This window comes from Lonchura striata, chromosome 11 (assembly GCF_050655825.1).
Source record: "Lonchura striata isolate lonStrDom1 chromosome 11, ASM5065582v1, whole genome shotgun sequence".
Lineage (NCBI taxonomy): Eukaryota > Metazoa > Chordata > Aves > Passeriformes > Estrildidae > Lonchura > Lonchura striata.
The window spans coordinates 10,832,181-10,855,000 of NC_140713.1; the positions used below are offsets into that span (position 1 = coordinate 10,832,181).

At 42.9% G+C, this 22,820-nt stretch overlaps 1 protein-coding gene across 1 annotated transcript in view; it reads right to left on the reverse strand.

The window, feature by feature from the left end:
- Positions 1–13,022: 13,022 nt before the first annotated feature.
- The window catches only part of URI1 (URI1 prefoldin like chaperone), a 41,238-nt gene continuing 31,440 nt past the window's right edge, over positions 13,023–22,820 (reverse strand). Inside the window, exons 6-11 of the mRNA XM_021540579.4 lie at positions 22,665–22,725; positions 19,522–19,702; positions 18,658–18,931; positions 17,943–18,085; positions 16,084–16,342; positions 13,023–13,840 (exon numbers count right to left, since the gene is read on the reverse strand). Of these exons, the coding sequence (XP_021396254.2) occupies positions 13,652–13,840; positions 16,084–16,342; positions 17,943–18,085; positions 18,658–18,931; positions 19,522–19,702; positions 22,665–22,725 (1,107 nt within the window). The 3' untranslated portion in view covers positions 13,023–13,651. The remainder of the gene's footprint in view (positions 13,841–16,083; positions 16,343–17,942; positions 18,086–18,657; positions 18,932–19,521; positions 19,703–22,664; positions 22,726–22,820) is intronic.

Sequence of the window (22,820 nt, forward strand, 5' to 3'; positions counted from 1 at the left end):
TCACTGGCTCTGCTCAGCAGCTTGCCCAGTTTCTGTGGGGTTTGGCCTGAGAGTTTTTATGGCTCAGATACAATCATGTCCAACCCCAGTTTAGAAACCAAATTATTTTTTTCCTCACCCACAGCATCTGGGCTGCTCCCTCATGGGGCTGGGAAGGGGCCAGCCCCAGCCAGGGATGGGGCACAGCAGCAGGGAAGAGGTGAAGGGGACCCAGGGATGTCCCTGCAGGAAATGCACCCTCATATGCTGCATGCCTGCTTCGTGGGCTGCAGAGACCAGGAGGAAGCAGGAGAACCATCCCACAGAGGAGAGCAGGGACCAGGAGAGGTCTGTGCACCACAGTCCCTCGAGGAACCCATGCATAGGGAATGCACATGAATATATATATATTTGTATTTATTTATTTAACTGCAATTAGGCTTCCTCCTCCTACTCTCCCTGTGCTGGAGTGACTGACAGCTCTTTGTTCCACAGCAGAGAAAATGTCAGGACTTCAGGAAAGGGGCGTGAGGCTCCCTCCATCATTTCACTTGAGTCCTTCCCATCTCAAGCACCCCACCCTGCTAACACCAGCTACTTCTGCACCCCTCTGAGAGAAGACACAGCAACTGTCTACTCAAGGAGATATTGGAGAAAACAAAACTGAAAATTAGAGCTGAGGAACATCAGGAAATGTCAGTGGGTAAGATATTCTCCAAAGCTTTCCACAGGGAAAATTTCAAGGTTGCCATTATCTCTACCAGTCATGGGCATGGACTCTACAACCCTTGCACCACTAAAAACTCACTTCTAGAACTTCCCTCCCCTCCATCCCACAGTGGTGGGACAGAATAACTCTTTCCTAGGAAGTGCCCTGTTCTCCCCATGTTCTGTGCTGATAATTATTACACATTAGTGATGCCTCCCAGTTTCACCTGCTGAGAAAGTTTTGTCACCACATTCCCTTGTCCCCAAGATCAGGTTGGAGATTGGTTCTGAGAGGTGTCCTTTGACTTCTGCTAGACCTGTGCTTTGTCTTTCAGCGTGACCAGCCCCATCTCCCTCCCTTGTCTTGCTGTTAAGGTACTTATCTTGCCTTAATAATTTCCCACATGGCACTTCATCAAATACTCTGCTGTGAGAGATGAGATCTATTTCATTTCTTCTGTCTAGAAAATCAATGATCTTATCAAAGCAAGATACCAGGTTTTTTTCCAGCATAATCTATGTTTGGTAAAGTTATGCAGCATTTTAGACCATTTTTGCAATTCTTTGGTTAAATTACCATTTCCTCCAAACCATGTCCTGAGCTTTGCACCCAGAGGTCAGCAGCCTCAGTGCTGCCACTCCAGCTCTGCATTGTTGCCCACATGGCCTCAAATTACTCCTTTGAGGGTCACCTTCCTCATATCCTTTCATGTGTATGGACAAAAAAGAGTTACTTTTTTTTATTAATTACCAGTTACATTCATTGATAAGGTTTTATTCATCTCTGGTTGTCCTTATCTCGTGCCTTCATCACCTTCTCTGCCAATCTCCACTATACATGCAAGTTATATCTATATCTATCATCTATATCTATCTATATCTATATCAATATCAATATCTATATCTATATCTATATCTATATCTATATCTATATCTATATCTATATCTATATCTATATCTATATCTATATCTATATCTATATCTATATCTATATCATCTATATCTATATCTATATATATCATCTATATCTATATCTATATCTAACCTGTAAGATAGCCTTGGGACATGATCTCTGTACCTTTCCATGAACCTTCTGCAGAGCCACACTCCAAAGACCAGGACACAAGCCCAGCTGCTTTTCAGAAAGCCAAGCCAACACTGATTTATGTTTTAATGCAATTTAACAAAGTTTGCATGGCTGGTGAAATGCTTAGTGCAGCTCTGCAAATAGCACCAAAGAGAATGGATCAATGTAATGCCCTATTGACAAAGTCTGAACTGTAATACATATATTTTGTACATTTTTATTGTGTTCATGTATGTTGATTCATAGCTGCTTTATCAATAAAAAAAACACTGCACAAAGTTTTATACCATAACTGTCACCAAAATTATTTACTACTGATAAAAACAAATTTTATGTGGACTCAGATCCTTTGTGGTAAGATGTTGAACAATAAAAAGAAAAACAGGATTTCCTGCTCTATACAGCACTGGCCCAAGGAAAGTTGCTAATTTCTCTCCACTCTATAAAATCCACAGGTGTGCACACAGATATCTATAGATACAGATATCTATAGGTACATTCAAGGTCACAAAGGCACTCCTGTGAAACATTTGTAAATCAATTTCCTCCTAAAAAAAGAAGCATTTAAAGGCCTACAACATGCTTAAGACAGTTTCAAGAACCATGAATTCAAACACTTATCAAACTTGGAAGCCATTAGCAACCTCTCATCAATTATACCTCAGAAACAATTACAGGGGACCAAATACTGCAGCCCTTGGCTGAGCAGGTCCCCCCTCAATGTCACCAAGAGGGTTTCCCACTTGAAAGCTGCAGAATTTGGTGCAAATGTAGCAATTTCTGTGTCGTGCTGCCCATTTTCCCAGCAGATACTTTGGTGCTGGAGGTCCCCAGAGCAATCCTGTGCCCCAGCACCACGGCTGCTGGGCCTGGGGAGCCTCCCCTCTCTCCCTTTCCATGCCTGCACAAAACAAACAGCAGAACTTTGCTGCTGCCCATGCAGAATAGTCGAGGTTAAGGTATGAACTGTGCAAAATTAAACCCCTTGGAATATTTATTAAAATGTGCTTGCTTAATTTTACCAAAATGTACCACAAACTTCCAAAGGGAGAAAGCCTCAACTTCTGAATGTAAAAAAGATGTAAATATATTCCTGGTAAACCTGACCTCTGTGAGCTATACAAAATGACTATAGTCTTGTGTTTCAAAGATATTCTTCCTTGAAAAATTTCCATTGTTACGGCATTTCCTTAACTAAGTAGAAATAACAGAGGTTATGCTTCAGCTATACACAACAATATTATTTCTTTTAATATATAAATGTGCCAAAAGGGATGTATATAAAGAACACTGATAGAGTTCCTAGAGCTGTTCTCTGCTTCCTATTGTTACAAACAATAATTTGAGGAGAGGAGAAAAAAAATCCCACAAAGAAGGATTTCAGCTTAACACGAGCAATACTCCTCCTGCACATCTTTCCTTTTATGCAGTTTTGTTTCAGTGATTTGAGCATGTTCTAATTTTGTCATTCAAGCCATCTGACTTTCACTGCTCTATACAAACAAAACCTAATTTAGTCTGAGATGTTTTAAGTCATAACAATGACGGATGGCCAAGGTTCAGGTGTGCTAGAATATTTAAATACCTAGTCTATATTTTCCTGATATAAAGACAGGCAGCTTTTTGTACTCTGATTAATTATGATTTTGTGTCTTAAAAAAATAGCTCTTTCTATTCTACATTATTAATTGGTTATTTAATTAGGGATTCTGGTAGCTTCAGATGTTGGGTAGCTGAAATTATGCTGTGGTTAGAAAAAAATAAAATTAAAAAAAAAGACTAGCTCCATACTGTTGCCTTTTTGTATCTTATGAAGGTCACAATAAGATGTGATTGTTTGGCACAGCAGCAGTGAATTATGCCACCCAGACAAGCTTTTAACCTATGTGCCTTCACTCTGAGTGAGACACACAGGGATGTGCTCTCTTTAAACAGTTCTCTATTGAAGAGGATTCAATCACCATAATGAATCTGAGGCCAGGCAGCAATCTTCTTCACTGAAAGAATTTCTAAAAGATTGTAGAATTTGTAAAACGAACAGCTCACAGACTAAATGGCTGTGTGGGTGAATCAATTATTGCAGGGCTCGCAGTAGTCATAATATTTAGTACATATCATAGAGTGTTTCAGGTACAATAAGATATGCTAGTTTTTTCCCATTCCTGCTTGAAAGTGGTATGTGCTCCACCAACTTAGTCAATCTTTGGGATCTAGTTAGAACTAGTATAAGTCAATAAAAAAATCCATCTGCAGCTGTGGTGCATGTACCAGGATCCGAAGGGCTCACATTGCAAAGCAGTAATTGTATTAAAACGTGCACCACCGAGCTGCTCGCCGGGAAAACACATGATGTATCGTGAAACACAAAACACATCAAGGGCTGAAATATTTTTAGAGGTAGAGGAGGGCCAATGCTGAACAGCTTCCTTATTAATACAATAATTATTTTATTTTGACAGCACCATTTATAACCATATAGTCTGTGTCCAGCTACCCATATTTCCATTAATCAATGGATTTGAAGACAACTGTCATCATTTCATTTTATTATGACTTATAGGTTCATTGCAGTTCACTTAAAAATTACTATGAGCAAGACACTGGTGGGCAAGAACCGGACCTTGGCTGCCAAGGGCTCGTGCCTGGCACTGGTCTGCAGGGACTGGGGGGACTGGGGACTGTGGGACCAGCTGGGATGCCCAGGGGTCACCAGGCTGGTTGCTGGGGAGGCACCAAGGCTGTGCTGGTTGAGTAAAAATCTTGAGCACTTCAGCTCACAGGTAAGACATGCAAACCCCTGCCAGCTCCCACTGGGATTGTGCTGGGGTGCTGTGGGGGAAAATGGGAAGGACACAATTTGGTCTTGAAAGTGGAAGTATTTCTGCTGTATTCAAGAGCCACTAGAGTAGAGATCCAAAGAACCTCAGGTCACTTCTCAACCCTCCAGCCTGGCCACGAGTTTGCAGCACCCATCTGTGAGCAAACAGGGACCCAGCCCTGCGGGGTGGGCACGCCACAGCCAAGTCAGTGTCACAAAGCCATGTCAGAACCTGCCCAACACACTTCCAGGTTGTGTTCAACCTCCCCAAAGATACACAGGGCTAGATGGCAAACAGGGTGTCCCTTTAATGAAACTACAACGTATTAAAAATTATTACAGCTTCGTCTTTTCAGGTTTTAGACAATGTAATGTGATTTATTCAAAGAAATGCTGATGATTAGACATTAAATGGCACTAAATATTCCACTTCCTCTGCGCTGCCTGATAAACTGGTTTCATTAACATTATAAGTAACAAAAGTTTCCATTTCAGTCGGCCCATTTTGTTTTCCTCACGATCTAAGTTGCAGCTGCACAGCACTATATTACAGGGACCTCGCCGAGCGGCAGCTCCGGGCTCTCCATCACTCCCGCGGTTAAAGGGACCGAGCAGCGCCGTCCCCAGCCCTGCCAGCCATGCATCCCTGCATCCCTGCATCCCTGCCCATCCCTGCCCAGCCCTGCAGCCCTGCCAGTCCTGCCCATCCCTGCCAGCCACGGGGGCACACCCACGGCAGGCTCCGGGCATCCCTCCCGGGGCCGGCACTGGCACCCCGACCCCACTGACATCGCCACCCCGCTTTTCTCTCCAAGAGATTTTTCTTTAGCTGCCAAGTCTGTCCCTATTAAATCATGTGCCTCAGCCTTAAGTGCAGGTTAACACTGTGCCCTGAGTGGAAGCTACTATATTTGTCAAGGATACCTCCGGGATTTATCTCTGCCAGCCCCATAGAAGAACTCACATCTGGTTATACGGTGCTGCTACATAATTTCCAAATTCAGCCATTCTTCCTGCTCCCCGGGAGACCTCACTCGGGGTCTGGAACTGCTGGAATTACAGCTAACTCCCAATTCAGGCCCTCATTCCAGGCCCTAGCGAGGGTGCCACAGCCCTGCAGCACCAGGTAGGGATGCTGTGCCGTGGTACCCTCCTGATGTGCCAAGGCTCACTCGTGCTTTCCCCACACTTTGGTCACATCTGACTGCCTTCAAGGAAAACCTGCCTTTGCCAGGAGCTACAGGGACACTTTTTGAAAGACATTTTGAAAGTAAGATGGTGATTTAAGTGTGCAGCAGCCAGTGCTCTGGTATTTAATAAAGCCTCACTCCTGCCCTCGGGCAGCCCTGCCACTCAGAGCAGCCCTGGCTGTGTTTTGGGTGGGAGGCAGGGGTTGGTCCAACCACCTCCCATCGCTCCCTTTGCAGGAGAAAACAAATCTCCCACATCCACAAAATGCTTATCCAACGGGGCAAAGCAGCCCCGTTTGCTTGGTGTGAATCTGGAACAACTCTAACGGGCTCACTCTGGATTTACTCCAGCGCTTCCAAGTGCTGGATTTGGCTCCCCATCCCACGGGATGAGCGTCAGCCCCCCAAGAAAGCCCCCCAGTGTGCACAGAGCAGAGACCCAGCAGCACCAAGCCCAGGCACCACATCCCTTCCTCCTCCCAGAGCTCAGGTGGCATCTCCGCACACACAGATATTTAGCTAGCTATATATTATTGTTTATGTAAAGCCATAGCTTTCCCTTGATTGCAAGGCATGGTGGGGCTGCTGATGAGGTTTGCTGTTGACATTTCTGCATTAGCTGGCTTTTGTCAATCCTGGCAGGCTGAGAAATTCTATCTTAAGGGCTGTTCTTTATTAAATTTGCAAGATACAAAACTGTGACTGACTCTTTTCTTTGGTGAATGTATAAATAATAAATCCAGATCGCTAAAAATAACAATTAAAATATTGCTCAAATTTAAAAGCACAGAAAAATTGGTAATTTGGAGACAGCCCCGTGTGGGCTGTGGGAGCAGGCAGGGGCTGGGGGCAGTGTCCCTCCTCGGGGCTTTGGCAGCTGTCAAAATTCAAAGTGCTTGAGGAGGGGGACAGGGCTGGGGAGAAACCAGCGTGCCTGAGCCGAGCCACTATGTGTCTTACCAAACTTTGTCACAGAGTCTTTTATACAACTCCTTTATGCAGGATCTCTGACATAATTCCTATTTTTTTCCACCAGCCATTATATATGATAAATAAAACAATGCACTGAAAACACTGAAATCTCTCATCAATGTCTTTGTGAAAAGGGCCCAGATAAATGAGTCTTGGAATCAAAGGCAGATTACATGACTGACCATGTATCATCCTCTATGTATTGAACATAGTCTTTGTAAAGATAGAGCGGTAATAAAAAGTGGTATTGTGTGCTGTGAAAGGCTGTGTGGGTCTGTGCATGACTAATCTGTCTTTCTGCATTATTTTATTCAATCTTCTCTGACTTTATGCCTTTGACATTTTTGCTACACTCAGTAAATTTGAGTGAATAGGCAATTTTAAAGAATTTTTATAGGGCTTCAGAGAAGTCATACGCAGACTGTATCTTTGTTCAGATTTAACAGTTTAAATATTTCCTTTGTCTAGGATGCAGAGTAATCTTTAGGCAGAGGAGAAGAGGGGGATGGGGTAGGAAATGCCTAAACCTCCCTTAATATTTTGGCACCCTTTTGGCAGGGGCGGGGGCAGGGCAGGGCCCAGCCTGGGTCGGGGGTGCCCCTGGGGTGGGGGTGATGGCTGGGGCGGTCTCTGGCAGGGCCGGCCGGGCTGGGCTCAACTTTGCTGCGGGAAGAGCGGCTCCCTCCCGCAACTCGAGTGGGAAGCAGATGAAATGTTTAAAGGGCTATTGTGAATATAGGCTTAAATATGATCCTCTTGCATCAGCCAATTTCTCTGACAAGATATTGCAAGGGTTGCTGTTTCTTAGTAAATAATGATTTTATTGCATCTCTTTAATGAACTGATAACGTGATACACAGTAAATTATCTGCATCTATAACATTACTGAGGATAAGCAGCGTGGTTTTAGTAATTTATACCACAGAGAGACATGCATTATAAAAATAGGAAAATTATTTCCTTTGTTAAATTGTGCAGAAGTCTTTACCTGAGGAACACCAGACAGATTAATCTCCGGAGATCCACTCGCTTGTATTTAAGCTGTTGAACTGTTCGCTGTTTTTTCCTCAGAACAGTTGAAAAAAACATTTTGCGAGCCAGAATTGACACTGTGGGTATTGTTCCTGCTCACACAAGTTATTAAAATAATTACTAAGCTATTTTGAGGTAACTTGAAGCTTTCTTTAAAACTTAAATCCAAATCTGAAGGAATTAGTGTGAATGATTTGCATTGATGACAACCCAAGTATGGCAGCCAGCTTTCCCGGGCACTTCCAGCAGTGCAGCACCCCCAGGTGCTCCCTCAGCCTGGCAGGGACTGAGGGGGGATTTCAGAGTGGGATTGCTGGCTGGATGGGGTTTGGTGCAGGAATCCCTGTTAGGGATGCTGCGGCTCACAGGGGGCCGCAGAGGGGCTCGTGCCAGACCCCACACAGCCCCAGAGCAGCTCCAGTGGGACCCACAGCATCATCCTGCAATACTCAGCCCTGGTCCTGCTCCAGGGGAAAAGGCAACCCCTGCTGCAAGCCCCTGCTGGTCCCCAGTCCCTCTGGGATCAGCAGCTGGCTCTGGGAACCTGTGGTGTCACTGCCAGGGCCACTTGGACTGGCGCTGCAGGGCACTCACCTCCCATTTCAACGCAAGCAGAGCCAACGCAGACTTTCCTCACCAGCTGCCAGTGGCCCTCTGTGGCCTGAACTGGGATTTGTCACCCAGGCAGGGCAGCAGTGGGTGCACAGTCCACAAGTATGGGATCCACCTCCACAAATAAAACTCTGGGCAGGTGGGCCAGGAGCTGGGGAAATTTTCTGAGCTGCCTGTAAGCAGCGGGAAGCTGGGAAGAGAAGGAGGATGTACCAGGGGCTGGATTTTTGGTCGTACTTTAGTAATCATTAACCTTTCCAAGAGGTAACTTCATGGACAAGTGGGGATCCCAGAGCCCTGGGTCGCCCCATTAATCCGCAGCCCACCCTCCCGAGAGGAGCACACTGCTGGCAGATTACAATCCTTCCAGATGCAATCATGTTTTAGCATCTTACTTTGAAATTTTAACGGGTGAAAATTCCCCATCTCGGTGCGAGATTGCATCATGAATTCCCTCTGCCTCGTGCAGCAGGGATGGAAAAATACTACTTTTCATCCTTGCACAGTGCTTGATGTAAGTTTCTGAAAATGAGCGCTCTAGTAAGCCTAAAAATGTAGGATAATATGATTCATTTATAGATCTCTGATAATAGATGTGGTTTCTGTTACTCCGTTACCACACCAAAGATTACTCCTGCTCCTTCAGGAAGGACACAGCACCCTCCTCCTCCCGAACCATTACCATAAAGCAGGATAAACAACAAATACCACCTTATCATTAGCCGCATGGAGCAGTTCCCATTGATTTATGACGCCAAACACCGCAAGGCTGGATCAAGCAGCAAGTCCCTTTTTTGCAAACATTATTTCCACAAGACTGGTGTAAAATACAAGGAGCCGCCTCACCTGGGCTTGGTTTTGTTTACAAAAAAAAAAAAAATATTTTACAACTCGCAGGAATTCTTCCCAATATTAGTTATTAACAACCCCAAGATGGCATTTGCATTTTTATAACCTTGTTACTTAAAAGTGAGACAGCGGAAGGAAAGACTTGGCGCTAACGTTCCCTGCGTGCTTTAATCCCAGCCTGAGCTTTTTATGCTCGAGAGCACCTTGTGATGCTGTAACTAACCTCAAACCCGGAGCAGCGGGAGGGCAACAAACCCCCGAATACAGCAATGTCATGCTTTACAGGCGTACTCTCCGCAACAGCATGAATGGAGAAAAAAACCCCGGTTGCCAAGGAAACGCTCCAGTCCGGGTAATTATTACAGTAACTGTCTGCACACCCCACCTATAACACAAATGAATAATAAATCAGCGCTGACTGGCAGCGCTCCGCGCCCGCCGCCGCCCCCTCCCGGCCGCCGCCCGCACTGCAGCCCGCGGCCCGCGCAGCGGCCGCGCACCGCGGAGGGAGGGGAGGGAGGGGAAGGGAAGGGGAAGGGAAAAGGGAAGGGAAAAGGGAAGGGAAAGGCTCTCAGCGCACCCGGGAATGATTTGCTGGGCTTGATTTAAAAGACGCAGCGGGAGTTGGCAAAATTCACGTATCGTGGGGTTAATGTGGGTTAGAGAGGAGCTATTTGTAACACAGAGACGCTGCATTCCAAACGCACGCATCTGATTTCTTTTAATCCCAGCTCGTTTTTTGCGGCATAAATCACTTAGTTAAAATGAACAGCCAAAACAGCTGGGTTAGACATTCGTGAGACATCCAAAAATCTGCTGCTTTAGATGCTCTTAAGCGAGCAATGGAAAGCGCGAAGAGCAGCTCACCTTGGGAGGGAGGTGGATCAGGTACCCAACCCGGCTCCCGGCCGCAGCAGGACCGGCCTCTCCTCCCGGCACGGAGCCCCCGGCATCCGCTCCTCCTTCCCGCAGCGCTGCCAGCCGGACCACCAGAGCACTGGCCCTGCTCGGGCGCGGCCAGGTGCCCAACACACCTGGGGGCAATTAGGAAGATTAAAGAGCGGCGGTTTCTCCCGAGCGGTCGTTCGCAGAGCCCGATGGATGCATCAGAGGGCAGTGCGGGCGGGGGGACCAGCGGGGCACGCGGCCGTGTCCCCTCCTGGCACTGCCCACCCGTGCCCGGGCGGGCAGGACGGGCTCCCGCGCCACCGCGGTGACCAGCTGGCCAGCCAGGCCCCGCTCCTGCTCTGGACATGCCAAAAAGCCTTTGGGAGCACCGGGAAAGCCAGCAGCCCTTCCTCAGCCCCGTGCCCAGAGCCCTCTGCAGACACGGAGCCACCAAAGGAAATTTCAGAATTGATACGTACACTTATTATTACTTAATACAATACAGAATGGTAGCACTGGGGACAAAAAGGCATATGGAAATTAATTTACACCCAGGAGCCCCTCACACTTCCAATTTGAGGATCTGTTGCTCCATCCCGTGTTTACTTCACCAATGCGTTGGTGGTCACCTGCAGCACTTCTTGGCTCCACTGTTGCAGAGAAAGCAAATTTTTGGTCCTCACAGACAGGCCTTCACATGATTGCTTTTTGCTGCTTAGATTTTTATCTGCTTTGATAGACTTAATTTTTTTTGTTGTTGTTTGGTGTTTGTAAACATTCTATAAAACGCCTACAGCCATCTCTCTTGCTCTAGGCACTGCAAGTGAGTCTGCTGCTAAAGCCCAAGCAAAGAGAGAAAAGACGAAGGCTCATTCCAGCCTGCGAGCCCTCTGACAATTAAATATACTGCAGAAAGGCACAGACACACTCAGGCTCCCTATTAGGGAAAACACCCATGTGCTTAGTTTTAAGCATGTGGTTAAATCCATTCTTCTTTACAAAATCTCTGAGACATAAGCACATGCCAAAGTGCATTCCTGAGTAAGGATGCTTCCCTGAACTGAGGCCATAATTCATTAAAACCCAAGGTGCATTTATCCTACTTTTTCTTGTGTGCAGAGATGTGAAAAAAGGGGAGGGGAGAAAAAAAGAAAACAAGCAAAGAATTAATTTTGATTTGAAACTGATCTATGGCGACAAGGGGCATTTGGTTTGTTGAAGTAACTGGAAGCGGGAAGTATTTCAGAAGATATCTAAATAAATCTTTTTAAAGGTTGTTTCTTCTCTCTCTCTCCCCCTTTCTTTCTTTCTCTCAGTTTTCCTCTAATTACCCATGTCTGGTAGTCTTGGATCTCAACCCCTTGTTATTTAAAATACATATTCATGGAACTATATTTTACAGTTGCACTGTTCTGGTTACAAAATAGCTTCTACTTTTCTAGGACATAATTTCATTTTGTTTAGCCAAGAATTCATTAAAGAAGCTATAAATAACCTCCTTTAAATATTTAGCCGTGAATAGAGGGTGGACTGGCATTGATGGCTTATTTTAGTACTAATGCAATATGCTTTAAAAAAAAAAGTCTGCATTTGAGCATGAATCAAGTTAATGATTAACACTTTCGGGCTGTGCAGGGAGCGGCGCTTGCCCCCTCGCAGCAGGGCCGCACAACTTCCCCGCAGCTCCTCCTGCAGCCAAACACAACCTGCTCTGTCCCGAGGGGAAACGTGGCCCCAGCTGTGGTGGGCTGCTGCTCCCCCCGCCCTCCTGCTGCCACAGCTGGCCAGAGCTCTGCCCATGAAACCACTGTGGCTTCCCAAACTCCTAGCAGGGGACAGCAGGGTTCCACAGAGTGCCTCTGCTCCCTTTAGAAGTCACCTCAGAAAGAGAAGTTCCAGGCCCTCCACCTCCCTTTCAAACAGGGAGAGGAGCATTGAGACAAGGGGGAGCTGGTGATTCTGTTCCAAAGCCACACCATGAGCTCATCTGCTGTGATCTGAGAGCAAAGGATCTGGGTGCAAGGCGCAGTTATTTTAGGGGAAGGTGAGGAAACAGCGTTAGCTGCTTGCCAAGATTTGGAAAATCAGATGCTGATGGCTGAGGCTGCCCATTTACAAAGTCACAGTCCTCCCAAGTCTTCCTGCCTCACGTTTTAGGCTGTGGCTTGATGGTGTCAGCTGGAGAGCATCACCACTTTAAGGTACTCCAGCTCCCCATGCCCTCTGCCAGCGTTTTCCCTTGTCCTTGCTCACCATAGAACCCCTCTAACTGGTACAGAAATGTGCTGACACAGACATGCTGAGGGATTAGGAAACTGACTAGGTTCAAAACCCACACACTAATGAAAAAAAATTAAACCAAACCCAGTACTTTGTTTTTAAAGCCCATCTCTGCCACCTACTATCACTCAAGAGGTGGCCCCAACAACAAAAGCTGTGTCAGCAGAACAAGAGGATGGCAGGAAGATTGGAAGGAGCTGCTGGGCAGGGAATCCTGAAGCCAGGACTGCTCTCAGTCATGAGAAGGATACACCAAACTGTACCCAGAATGCTGCAGTGCTGCTGTATTTTGAAATAAAGCTGAAGCATTAAGACATTTTTCCTTAGTGCTGACTCCCTCTGGGCATTCCCAAGACAATTACAATGTTTTCTGAGTATACAAAAGAACTAGGAGATTTTGTAATCAAGAGTCTGAGTTTATGCTTCTCTCCTTAAGAGCATTCAATTTCCATGGACATTCATTAGCAGGAGGTTAAAACACAATGGCAGAAGAGAATGGACTGCTTTTATGTCCATGTGGTAGTAAACACTTCAAGCTAGAAATGGGAGTTCAAAATAAAAATCTCTGTGGAGCTTCCAAATTAGTAGTAAAGCAACAACAACCACATGAGTTTCACAGCTTTTTTACTGAAAATTTAATTTTACAAAATACCCTTTTCCATCAAAGAAACTTCCCTGCAATGTACATGAACCTGGCATTTTATAGACCTGTACAGTGAGATATCAGAGAGGTTTGAAAGAAGGAAAAAAACTTTTAGCAGACACCTAGTTGCAAAACCTACAGCAATGTGAATACAAGTGTGTCTTAAAATGCTAAAGCAAGTAATGTAATATAATTGGTGAATCTATTTGAAATGTGAAAACTTTCCTTAAAATGGTCCATATGGTATGTAGAACATCACAGCTGGCACAAAACTGCCTGTATTTAGTTTTAAACACAAAAACAATGTATGTAAGGAACAGTTTTTGAAAAAGAACCCAAGTGCTGCTATCATAAGGCAAACATATACAAAGGTGCTGACAGCACACAGGGAAACCGACAAAATAAGATGAATACTCAAGTGTTCAAACACTGAACTGTTTGTTTTCCTAATGCTGCCAGTAAACGTGGAGGAGATAACGGTGCCAAATTACCACAGGACACCCTGGTAACGGTGGGTGCTACGGAGAAGCCTTTATATCATCTCCAGAGAGGTGAAAGCAGGCAAGAGTGCTCGTTCTTGGGCTCAGCAGCACCTACTGAGTCTGCTGCATCCTGGCAGCTCTGAATTTGGAAATCCTCTTGGTAGGTTCTTCTGGGGCATCAGACAAAAGTTCCTCTGATTTGCGCTCCAGAATGGTCGGCAGCACGGGGTGAGCGAGGACTGGGTGTGGTACTGAGGAGGGAGACAAAGGCTCCTTTTCTATGACAGTTCCAGAAAATGCCTACAACAGAAGAGAATACTCAGAATGAGCTAATAAAATGCAAATGTGAAGCTATGCCCATAAGGTCATTACCCTATATTAGCCTGATTAGAATTGTTATTTCTTCTAATCAAAAGTAAAGAAATATCCTTAAATCAATGATTGTTGCCTGCATAAGTAACCACATTGTAATTAACCTCAAAATATAGCTTGTTCAAGGATGACTGAATGAAAGACAGTATCTTAAAAGTACTACTTAATCTCATTCCTACGGCATAAATGATGTAAAAATTCGCTTCCTCACTGACACACGCTCAAGAAATAAAACAGCTGATGTAATACACAGTTTTATTTTGGATAAGAAATGGAGAGACTTCGCAAAGTTGATGTCAGCATTTCCATTATATGTCATTTTATGACTTAGTATCTTCTAATTGCATTAAGCTGAAGCATTGCGTATGAACTGGCAAGCACATATTTTGTTTCTCCTTTTCTCCCTACCAAATATGATCAAAAAATGGTGAAAGCCATTTATATTTAAGAGAACAGCAAACTTGCTTCCAACTATTTCTCTCTATAAAAGGCCTAATAAAAACATCTAATGTTTAAAAATCGTAATTTATATGCAGCTAATTATGTGACAATCCTTTTCAACTTAGCAAAGAAATGACCATGATTCCTGGAAAACAAGCAGTTCAGAACTACTTTTCATAAACATATTTAAGACCAAATCACTCCACTATGTATTGAAAACAGAGAATTCAGAATGCCCAAGGACAAGGGGAAGCAGCTCACATCCAAGGTCTGATGCTCATGCTGGGCACAAAGGAATGCACACCAGATTTAGTCACTATGTTAGTTCTGCTTTTTCATAACTCAGTTACCAAGAAAGACAAAGCAAAACAAACAGGCCATTCTCTTCTTGCAGGACCTACAAAAAAAGCATTGTTTTTTTGTTTTCTGCTCCAGTAGCCCAAGTTTGCCTAAAGCTGTGCCTGTACAATTCTGTTAATCTAACAAGAAGCTCATTTTCAAAAACAGGTAAGCAAAGCACAAACTTAAGTGATGGTGTTAAAATTAGAAATAAAAAAAGTTAGTGTGTTGCAAATGGTAATGGAGAAATAATGGATTTCAAATACCCACAAAAACAACCAAAAGCAAAACAACAGCATTTAGGGAAGCACATCTGACTGGAACATTTTGCTCAATCTCCTCCAGTTGCTTAGAAAATACATTACATTGTAGAGAATAATCATGCCAGATCCAGGTAATAGACTGATGGGTAACATCTAAAGTGTACTTAGATATTTTATAAAAATAGAGTAAATATATTCCAGGAAGTATACAATGTGGAGTGCTAACTCCACAGATAAATTTTCCATCATGAATCTTCACATCCTGCCTGGATTCATCTGAAGCTGTTTGCATGAAAAATGGTGATAAACAATAGCTTTTATGAGGAATTCATTTCTTGTCAAAAATAATTTTTGCAAAAATAGTGCTTTCATTGAACTTGTCCATTGCACTGGGAACTACTGAAGACTCAAGTTTTATCTAGTTTAAAAAAATTAGTGTTAAGTTCTTACAAAACATAAATGAATACGCTATGCCACAAATTTCTACATTTAATTCTTGTATTCACCCAGTCACTAAGCAACTGCGTATCTTCCCTTACATCGTACAGTCTGTCTTTTGTGATGAAGCCCTGAACTTTCCAAACACATGTAAACAGATTTGTTTGGGATCACTAATGGTTTAGTCTGGAATGGGATGAGAAGGGGTGCAATGCCTCCTTCTACCAGGCAATTTCTGCTATTGGCACATCAAAATAGTAATTCAGCTGGTATCTATGTGTTTTAAACTTGAAACACTCCTTGGAAATTAGCTGTCTAGTAGTGCAAGACAGGTTAGAGAATCACGTCTCCTCTTTGATCAGTAACAGAGTACAGTTTTCCCTCTTTGTATCTAAAATCCTGCTGTCTATCCTGCAGTGCAATGGTCAGGATGACCCAGCACACAGGTTTCAGTAACACCAGTGAGTGACCACTTTGTTTGATCTTTATGGAAGAGCTTCAGATCTTGGGGAAGCCACGTGAACAGCTCCTCCCCTCTGCCCCTAGGACATGAGTGACAGAGGCCTGTCACCTGGTATGTCCTTCTAAAGCAAACTAGGTAGAAGTTAGAAAATTATTTTAAAGAAATAAAGCCATTAGATTTCTCATTTTTAACCCTGCCAACAATCAATAATGAATTAAAAACTGTACCTCAGTTGTCCCTGAAGAGGGAGGAAGCTTTTTGGGTAGCTGCTGCTTCCCCTCCCCCTCCTCTTCCTCGAGGAAGCCTTCACTGTTGTCACTCTGAGTGGCTTCATCACAGCTAATACTCCTCTGAACTCCTCGTCTGTCATCAAACTCAGCAGCACTGTTCTCACTGGTATCGCTACAAACACTGTTCTCTCTGCTTCGAGACTTCAGAATTGATTTACGAGGGACATATTCTCCATTCACAACATCAACAAAGACTCTATAAAGGAAAATGTTAGCTTTAATAAACCATTTCAGGATCAGATGACAAATTTACAGTGATCTTGCTTTGTCTTTTGTACAAATTAATTATGATGTGCTTTCCCAACTTTTTCACTGCAGAATGACAATACTGTACCTTCAGAGGCACTTTATTTACCAGTGTACAAGAATCAATGCTGCAGAGTGAATGCTGTTATGCCCTTTATTCAAGCATTAAGTTGGTACTTATTTTCAGCAAAAAATGCATAGCTATTTGAAAAAGGTTACAAAACAGAAAAAGGTGTGAGTTAGAAAAAGTTATAAAAAAGGTAAAATAAATCATGACCAGGGTTGTTTCCCATAAAGAGAATCAGATCACAATCTGGGAATGTTTTCTAGAGTTAAGTCCTTGTCAAATGTAGAATACAAAAACAAATACTTGAAACATTCATTGCACATGGAAAGGATGGAGCTTTTTCCTGACAAGTGTCATAATCTGCTTTCAATTAGAAACAAAATTTAAAAAATCAGCTTGTAAGATTGGATCAACAGGAAGACACTTTTCAAGTATTAACAGACTGTGAACTGACAAAGATGGCTCTTGTGCTCCCTCTCCATGACTTGAGAAAGTCAAGGGTGGGTGGAGGAGAATGAGAAGACAATGCCAATTTCATCAAACTCATAAAGGAGGAGCCCAATGACTGGATGAGTTTTAAGGCTGTTACTTGTTTCTAACAGCTTTATTCATCAGGCACTTATGGAAATACATCTCTACAGAAGATGGAGTTTGCAGAACTCAGGGAGAGGAGCACAAAATAATCTTTTGCTCATCTTCAGCCCTAGCAGCTGCCTTTACAAGACATGGTTTCACTTTTCACATTTTGTGACATGTTTAACGTATTTAGGTGCCCAAATACACAAACATACAGTAGAATTTTCACAACCACTTAATCAACCAATCCAATAGGTGTCTGTGTTTATTCTTCCAAACCTAAATACTTGTTTCAACTATCTGTCGCCTTAGTATTTTGTACAATCCTCTAAGCCTAGCACTGTTTTTCAAGCTCTCTGTGTGTGGGTGAGCAGTACCTTTTACCGAGAATACAGAAAGTGAAAGACTGAGGCCAGGAAGAGAGAATGCAAAAGAAACTATGCAAGCAAGGAGCTGAGTATGTTTTGTAGACACAAAAAGGAAAAGACAGAGTCCAGCAAATCAATAACCAGGAAAGCAGGAGTATTACAAGGGGTAGATCTGGTCAATTCTGTTTGAAAACAAACACAGAAAAAAATGGCAGGGAATTAACCAGAACACATAACGTAACTGCTGCATTCCTTTCAGAAGATGATACATACTGGCAAATTTACCTCCATTTCAGAAGCTCTGAAAAAGCAGGTAAATGAAGAATTGCTATTTGGAAAAGGAAGCATTAAGCTCAGAAATATTTTATGGATACAAAAGCACAGCAACCGTGCAGAAGGCACAAACTTTCATTTTTAAGTAGTAAATTCAGTTCCAGCTGTTTCTTTCAGGAAACTGTAGGTGGGGTTTCACACTCTAGGTGGACAGAAATGAAAGGAGAAGTTCTGCTCAGGGGAAAGCTCCACCGTAAATTACCCACCGGTAAATGTCTGCTGGGGTTTTGATGTTGGGCAGCTCTGGAGCTGCATGGCCATTGCCACTGCTGTTCCTCCTTTTACGCTTGGCCTCTTCTTTCTTTTCACTGAATTTCAAAGTAGTATTTTTTCCTGTGTTTATTCTTACCTGAAAATTGAACACAAATGATGGTCTAGACCATAAAATCAACAATCACCAGGCTGCAGATCAACTGATTCCTTATGTTCTCTTGCCCAAGCAGGTGGGGACCAGGAAGCATAGGTGAGTTAAACAAATGTATGAATGGTAACATTCATAGTGTGCACTGTTTATTCTCTACCACTTGCACTAGGCTGGGGCATTTCCTTGCTCTCATGTGCACATATTTTGCATATAAAATATGACAGTCTGCTTATTCAAGCTCTGCTCAACAGCTGAGCTGTTCAAAGGTCAGTTTCAAGGCAAGTAAGAAGTCATTTAAAAAAACAGACAGGACACTGCCTTTTGCAACAGCCAGAAGCCAGAACAGCAAGGTAGACATCTGAAGATCATTTTTTCAATACCATATTTAGGATGACAGGATCTAAACAGTGGGATTAATCATTTGAAGAAAAACCAAATGTCACCTCCAGCTAGGATTCTACTACATCTACAGATCTTAAAGTTTTCACGTTTACATCTGGCATATATATTTTATGTAATCTCTTGAGCAAAAGATAAAAATTAAATAAAGTACAAACCCTTTTAGGTTCCACAGTGTGAGAGAAAAAAATAGTTGGAACAGAGTTATCTCCAACATCTCTCTCATCTTCATCATCACTGTGATAATATGTCGAGCCATTAATGTGGCCCACAAACAAGTCTGAATTTCCAAATTCTTTATGGAAGTTGCCCTGAGTAATACAGTCCTCTGCCCTATATGTCCCATTGACATCTGTGTCCTTATCCTCATTCTCCTTCTCCTCTTCAGAAGAGGCTGCATCTTCTCCATTTGTCTCAACTGTATCAGGCATCCTATGGAATGAAAAATATCTATGTGAACAGAGGCAAGTCATGCTCTTGAGAGACAGAAACATACAAAATAATGAACTCGCCTGCATGTAACCTTCTTTACCCAGGTGCTGTATTTTCAGACAGACAGTGCAACTTCTTTGTGCCCTCTAACAGTGACTGTGTCCTTCCCACACCAACTGGAAATAACAGAACTGTGACATCATGGCTAACAACCCATGTATTGCTTGCAGATCAGAATAGATCTAAGGATGTCATAGAACATTAAATGTGTAACTCCCACATGGAAAACTATGGATTTTCATAGCCTGTGGGAAATTAATTCACTTCCTCCTCTTCATCTTAAAGAAAAAAAAACAAAAAAAAAAAACCAGAAGGCTGGACTGCTGTAGTTGCACAGAGGCAGATTTTAGGAGCTCTGGCGTTGCAGTGCATGCTTTGTTCATGTCCCACCCTTCTTCTACCTATGATAATTTTAATTCCATCTGTGTGGTCAGCAACTTGCCCTGCTGGTGAGACCCTGTGTGTACCAAGAGCCCCACAGTCACAGCTCCCTGAACTCCAGTCCTGCCTGTGCCACAGCAGCACTGTACCTGTCAAGTTCACCAAGGATCTCTTCTTGTCTCTCGAGCTCTTCTAAGCGGGCCCACAGTTCCTCCTCTGACTGAAAACGACCCATTGCTTTTGTATCATTTCCATTTGCTGGAAGATCTACCTCAAAAACATTTGATACTTTTGGCTTTGAATGAGGTCTGTGAGCAGTTCGGTATTTTCCTGTGTAATAAAAAACAAGATGCAATTACTAAGGTGACTGACTGAAAAATCCAACAGAAATATTCAACAAAAAACATTTGAGGGGTGGGAAAAAAAACCCACAAAGGAACTAAGGAATATGGGCAGAACATTTTCCATTTCAAACTATTGTTTAACTGTTTAAGTGAAACTGTCAATGAACCAGAGCACCAGCACAGGGTAATAGTCTCCGGATGTTACAGAAATACTGAGGCAAAGCAGAGATGTTTATTTACAAAGCAGGAGACACTGATCCTGTGACAGTTTTATTACAATGTGGGGTTTTTTACCTCTTGTGCCAAACAGTAGATTTTGATTTGATCTGATAGATATCAACATGTGAGTGTGGCATTTGCTCACTGTCCCATTAACAGCAGGTTTTATTAACTGGGAAAACAAACCTCATTTGTATTTTAGCTCATTTTTAATAGTCACACATAAGAACATAGTATTTTTTTAAATTTACAATGAAGACCATTAAAAACAGTTACTAGAAAAATCTGATCAAAATCCAGTCATTATCAATCACTTATTTAGTGAAAAAGAACCTCTCTGAAAATCATACAAAAACCTGCCTTTCAGAAATAATAAATATAAACCCCATTTAAAGCCACAGAGGTGACCTGAAATACACACTTGTGAGCAAATGGTAGTCAGTGACAAGTTTTTGCTGGCATTTAAAAGCCTTGCTTCCTGGTAAAACAGTGCATCCACTGAGGATGGGGAATACCTTTTCCTGTTTGAGTGCTGTCTGGCACATAGGGAACAAATCCTAATGCTTCAGCCCTGTCTGGGTGAAGGGCAGGCCTGTGTGTTTGACCCCTTTTCCCTGAGACCAGCACTCCCAGGGCCACTGCCTGTGCCTGAGAGCTCCCAGACTGAGGCTCCCAAGGGAAGCCCCCTGCCCTCTGCCATCACCACCCATGCAGCTCCTGCATCTCTTCCCAGGAATGAGGACCCATCCCCTTCCACCACTGCCACAAATGCAGTGGGACTCCAGTGGCTCTGTGTGTCTTTCTGAAACTGCTTTGTGATTCCAGTCAACAGCAGTACAATGTCTTCGTTACTCAGCATCCTTTGAGTTTTAAAAATCTCTATTAACCAACTGTGCAGCCATTTTTTTTAAATTTTAAGAACTCATGGCTTAAAGATATCCTTATTCAAATACGTCAGCTTATACTTTAATCCTGAGTTAAATACAAATTCAACAGCAACATTAAAAAGCAAACAGGTGACTGCAAGTAATGCTGGAATGTGTGTCCCCTACTCTTCCATGGGATAGCACTTTTCATCATCTCATTAAGAAAAGGCTGAAATGTGTTTTAGTGAGATTTGAATATAAATCGAGGTAAGCCAAGCAATCAGAGTAACTTGTGAGGATTTCATTTGCTATAATTACAAAATTAATAAATAAAATTGGAAGGATTAGTTAACAATCTATTTCAATTTGATTGTCATTTTGTGCCCTCCCAGTTTCTGTTACCCTTCAGTATTAACCACTGACTTGACTACCAAGGTAAGCACATGGCTTCCTGAACACCAGCAAGTGCTTCAACATGCCAGTGATTCTCCCTCCTAATTCAACACAGCTTCTGTCAGTTAGGAAACCAGGTCAGATCAAAAAGACAACAGAGATGTAACCACTTTCTGCTCCAACATTCACTGTACTCACTCAGAGCATCACCATTACCTTAATAACTAACCAAAAAAAGTGAAGGAGTAAAATCCAGAAAATGAAGAAGTAGCAAGAAACTAAGGAGATGCTCAGGATATTAGCATCTGCCTTCCTCTGAGATACAGCCCATTTCCACATGAATAAAACCAATTCTTAGACTGATGAAGCCCAGCCTGCCTGAACCACTAAGTTGGTCTCTTAGCTACTTCTCTCTCAGTCACAGTACAGATTGGTGCTGAGAGAAAACATTGCTAATTTCCACTTAACAGATTTTCAGCAAAAGTTAAGAGAGTGTCAGAGGACAACAGTGACAAAATAAGTTTAAGATACAAAAAAAGCTGCAAAAATGCTGACCTGGCATGCACAGCATGGTGCTGCAATAACACTGTTATTGTGGGATGCATTTCCTAGAATGTTACTCCTCCTATCTTACAATAACACGTACCCATAGTAGATACCTATGCACCCCTTAATCAGCCTTGGCAGATAAAGATTATTTTGATTTATTCTAGGAAACTGTAACATTGAACTGCCTATGCAAATCTGCTCCTCCTAAAAATGTCCAAGTGATGCTATTTTCAGACTGTAAAATTATTTGTGCCTCCAACTTTGCCCGAGTCCTACTAGACACTACTTCAGATAGCACAGAAATTATCCAATTAATTCCTTAGCACAAATACCTTTGCTTCCCAGTGTCCTCCAACCTTTGGGAAGCATTTCTGCAGTCCAGGAGCTGCACACCAGATTGCTGCTGTGGTTGTTCCCTGCCAGTCGTGGAACACCCCAGGATGAAATGCTCTCGTTGTCCCTTGATGTCTCATCCCTGTCCATACTTCATCCCACCCTGCTGACACTGATCACATGATTTCCCCTTTAACAGGCAGAATCTGAGTTTCTCTAGTTTCCTTCTGTTGTAAAACTCACACTTTAATGCAAAAAATGTATTCTCCAGCCCTCTCTCCTGGAGCCAGCCTAATTTATTTTCTGCCTCTCTTCTTCCAGAAAACTTCAAACTCCCAAGTGTAGAGTTTTCAGAGGAAAAATATCACCCAGATGTCCAGCTTATGGCTATCAAGGGATAGCAGAGAATCCACATGAAATTGGGGGACAGAATCCATCCTATTTGAGGATTAATATATTTTTTTTTATTTGAATAAAGTAATTCTTTTAGTGTAAAAGATACAGTGAAATGAAGTAATTTATTCAATCCCACATAAGGAGTATTTTGCTTACTGGTATTTCAAGACATGTTTATTTTAAATCAGTTACCTTTTGTTTCAATGCTATCATCTTCAATTTCTTCTCTTATGTCAACATATTCACCTGCAGCCTTATCAGAAGGAAGGAAAGTTAGGATTAATAAGTATAATGCAGTGTATTTAATAACAGTCTAAAGAAAATAAGACTCAGAAACAAATACAGTAA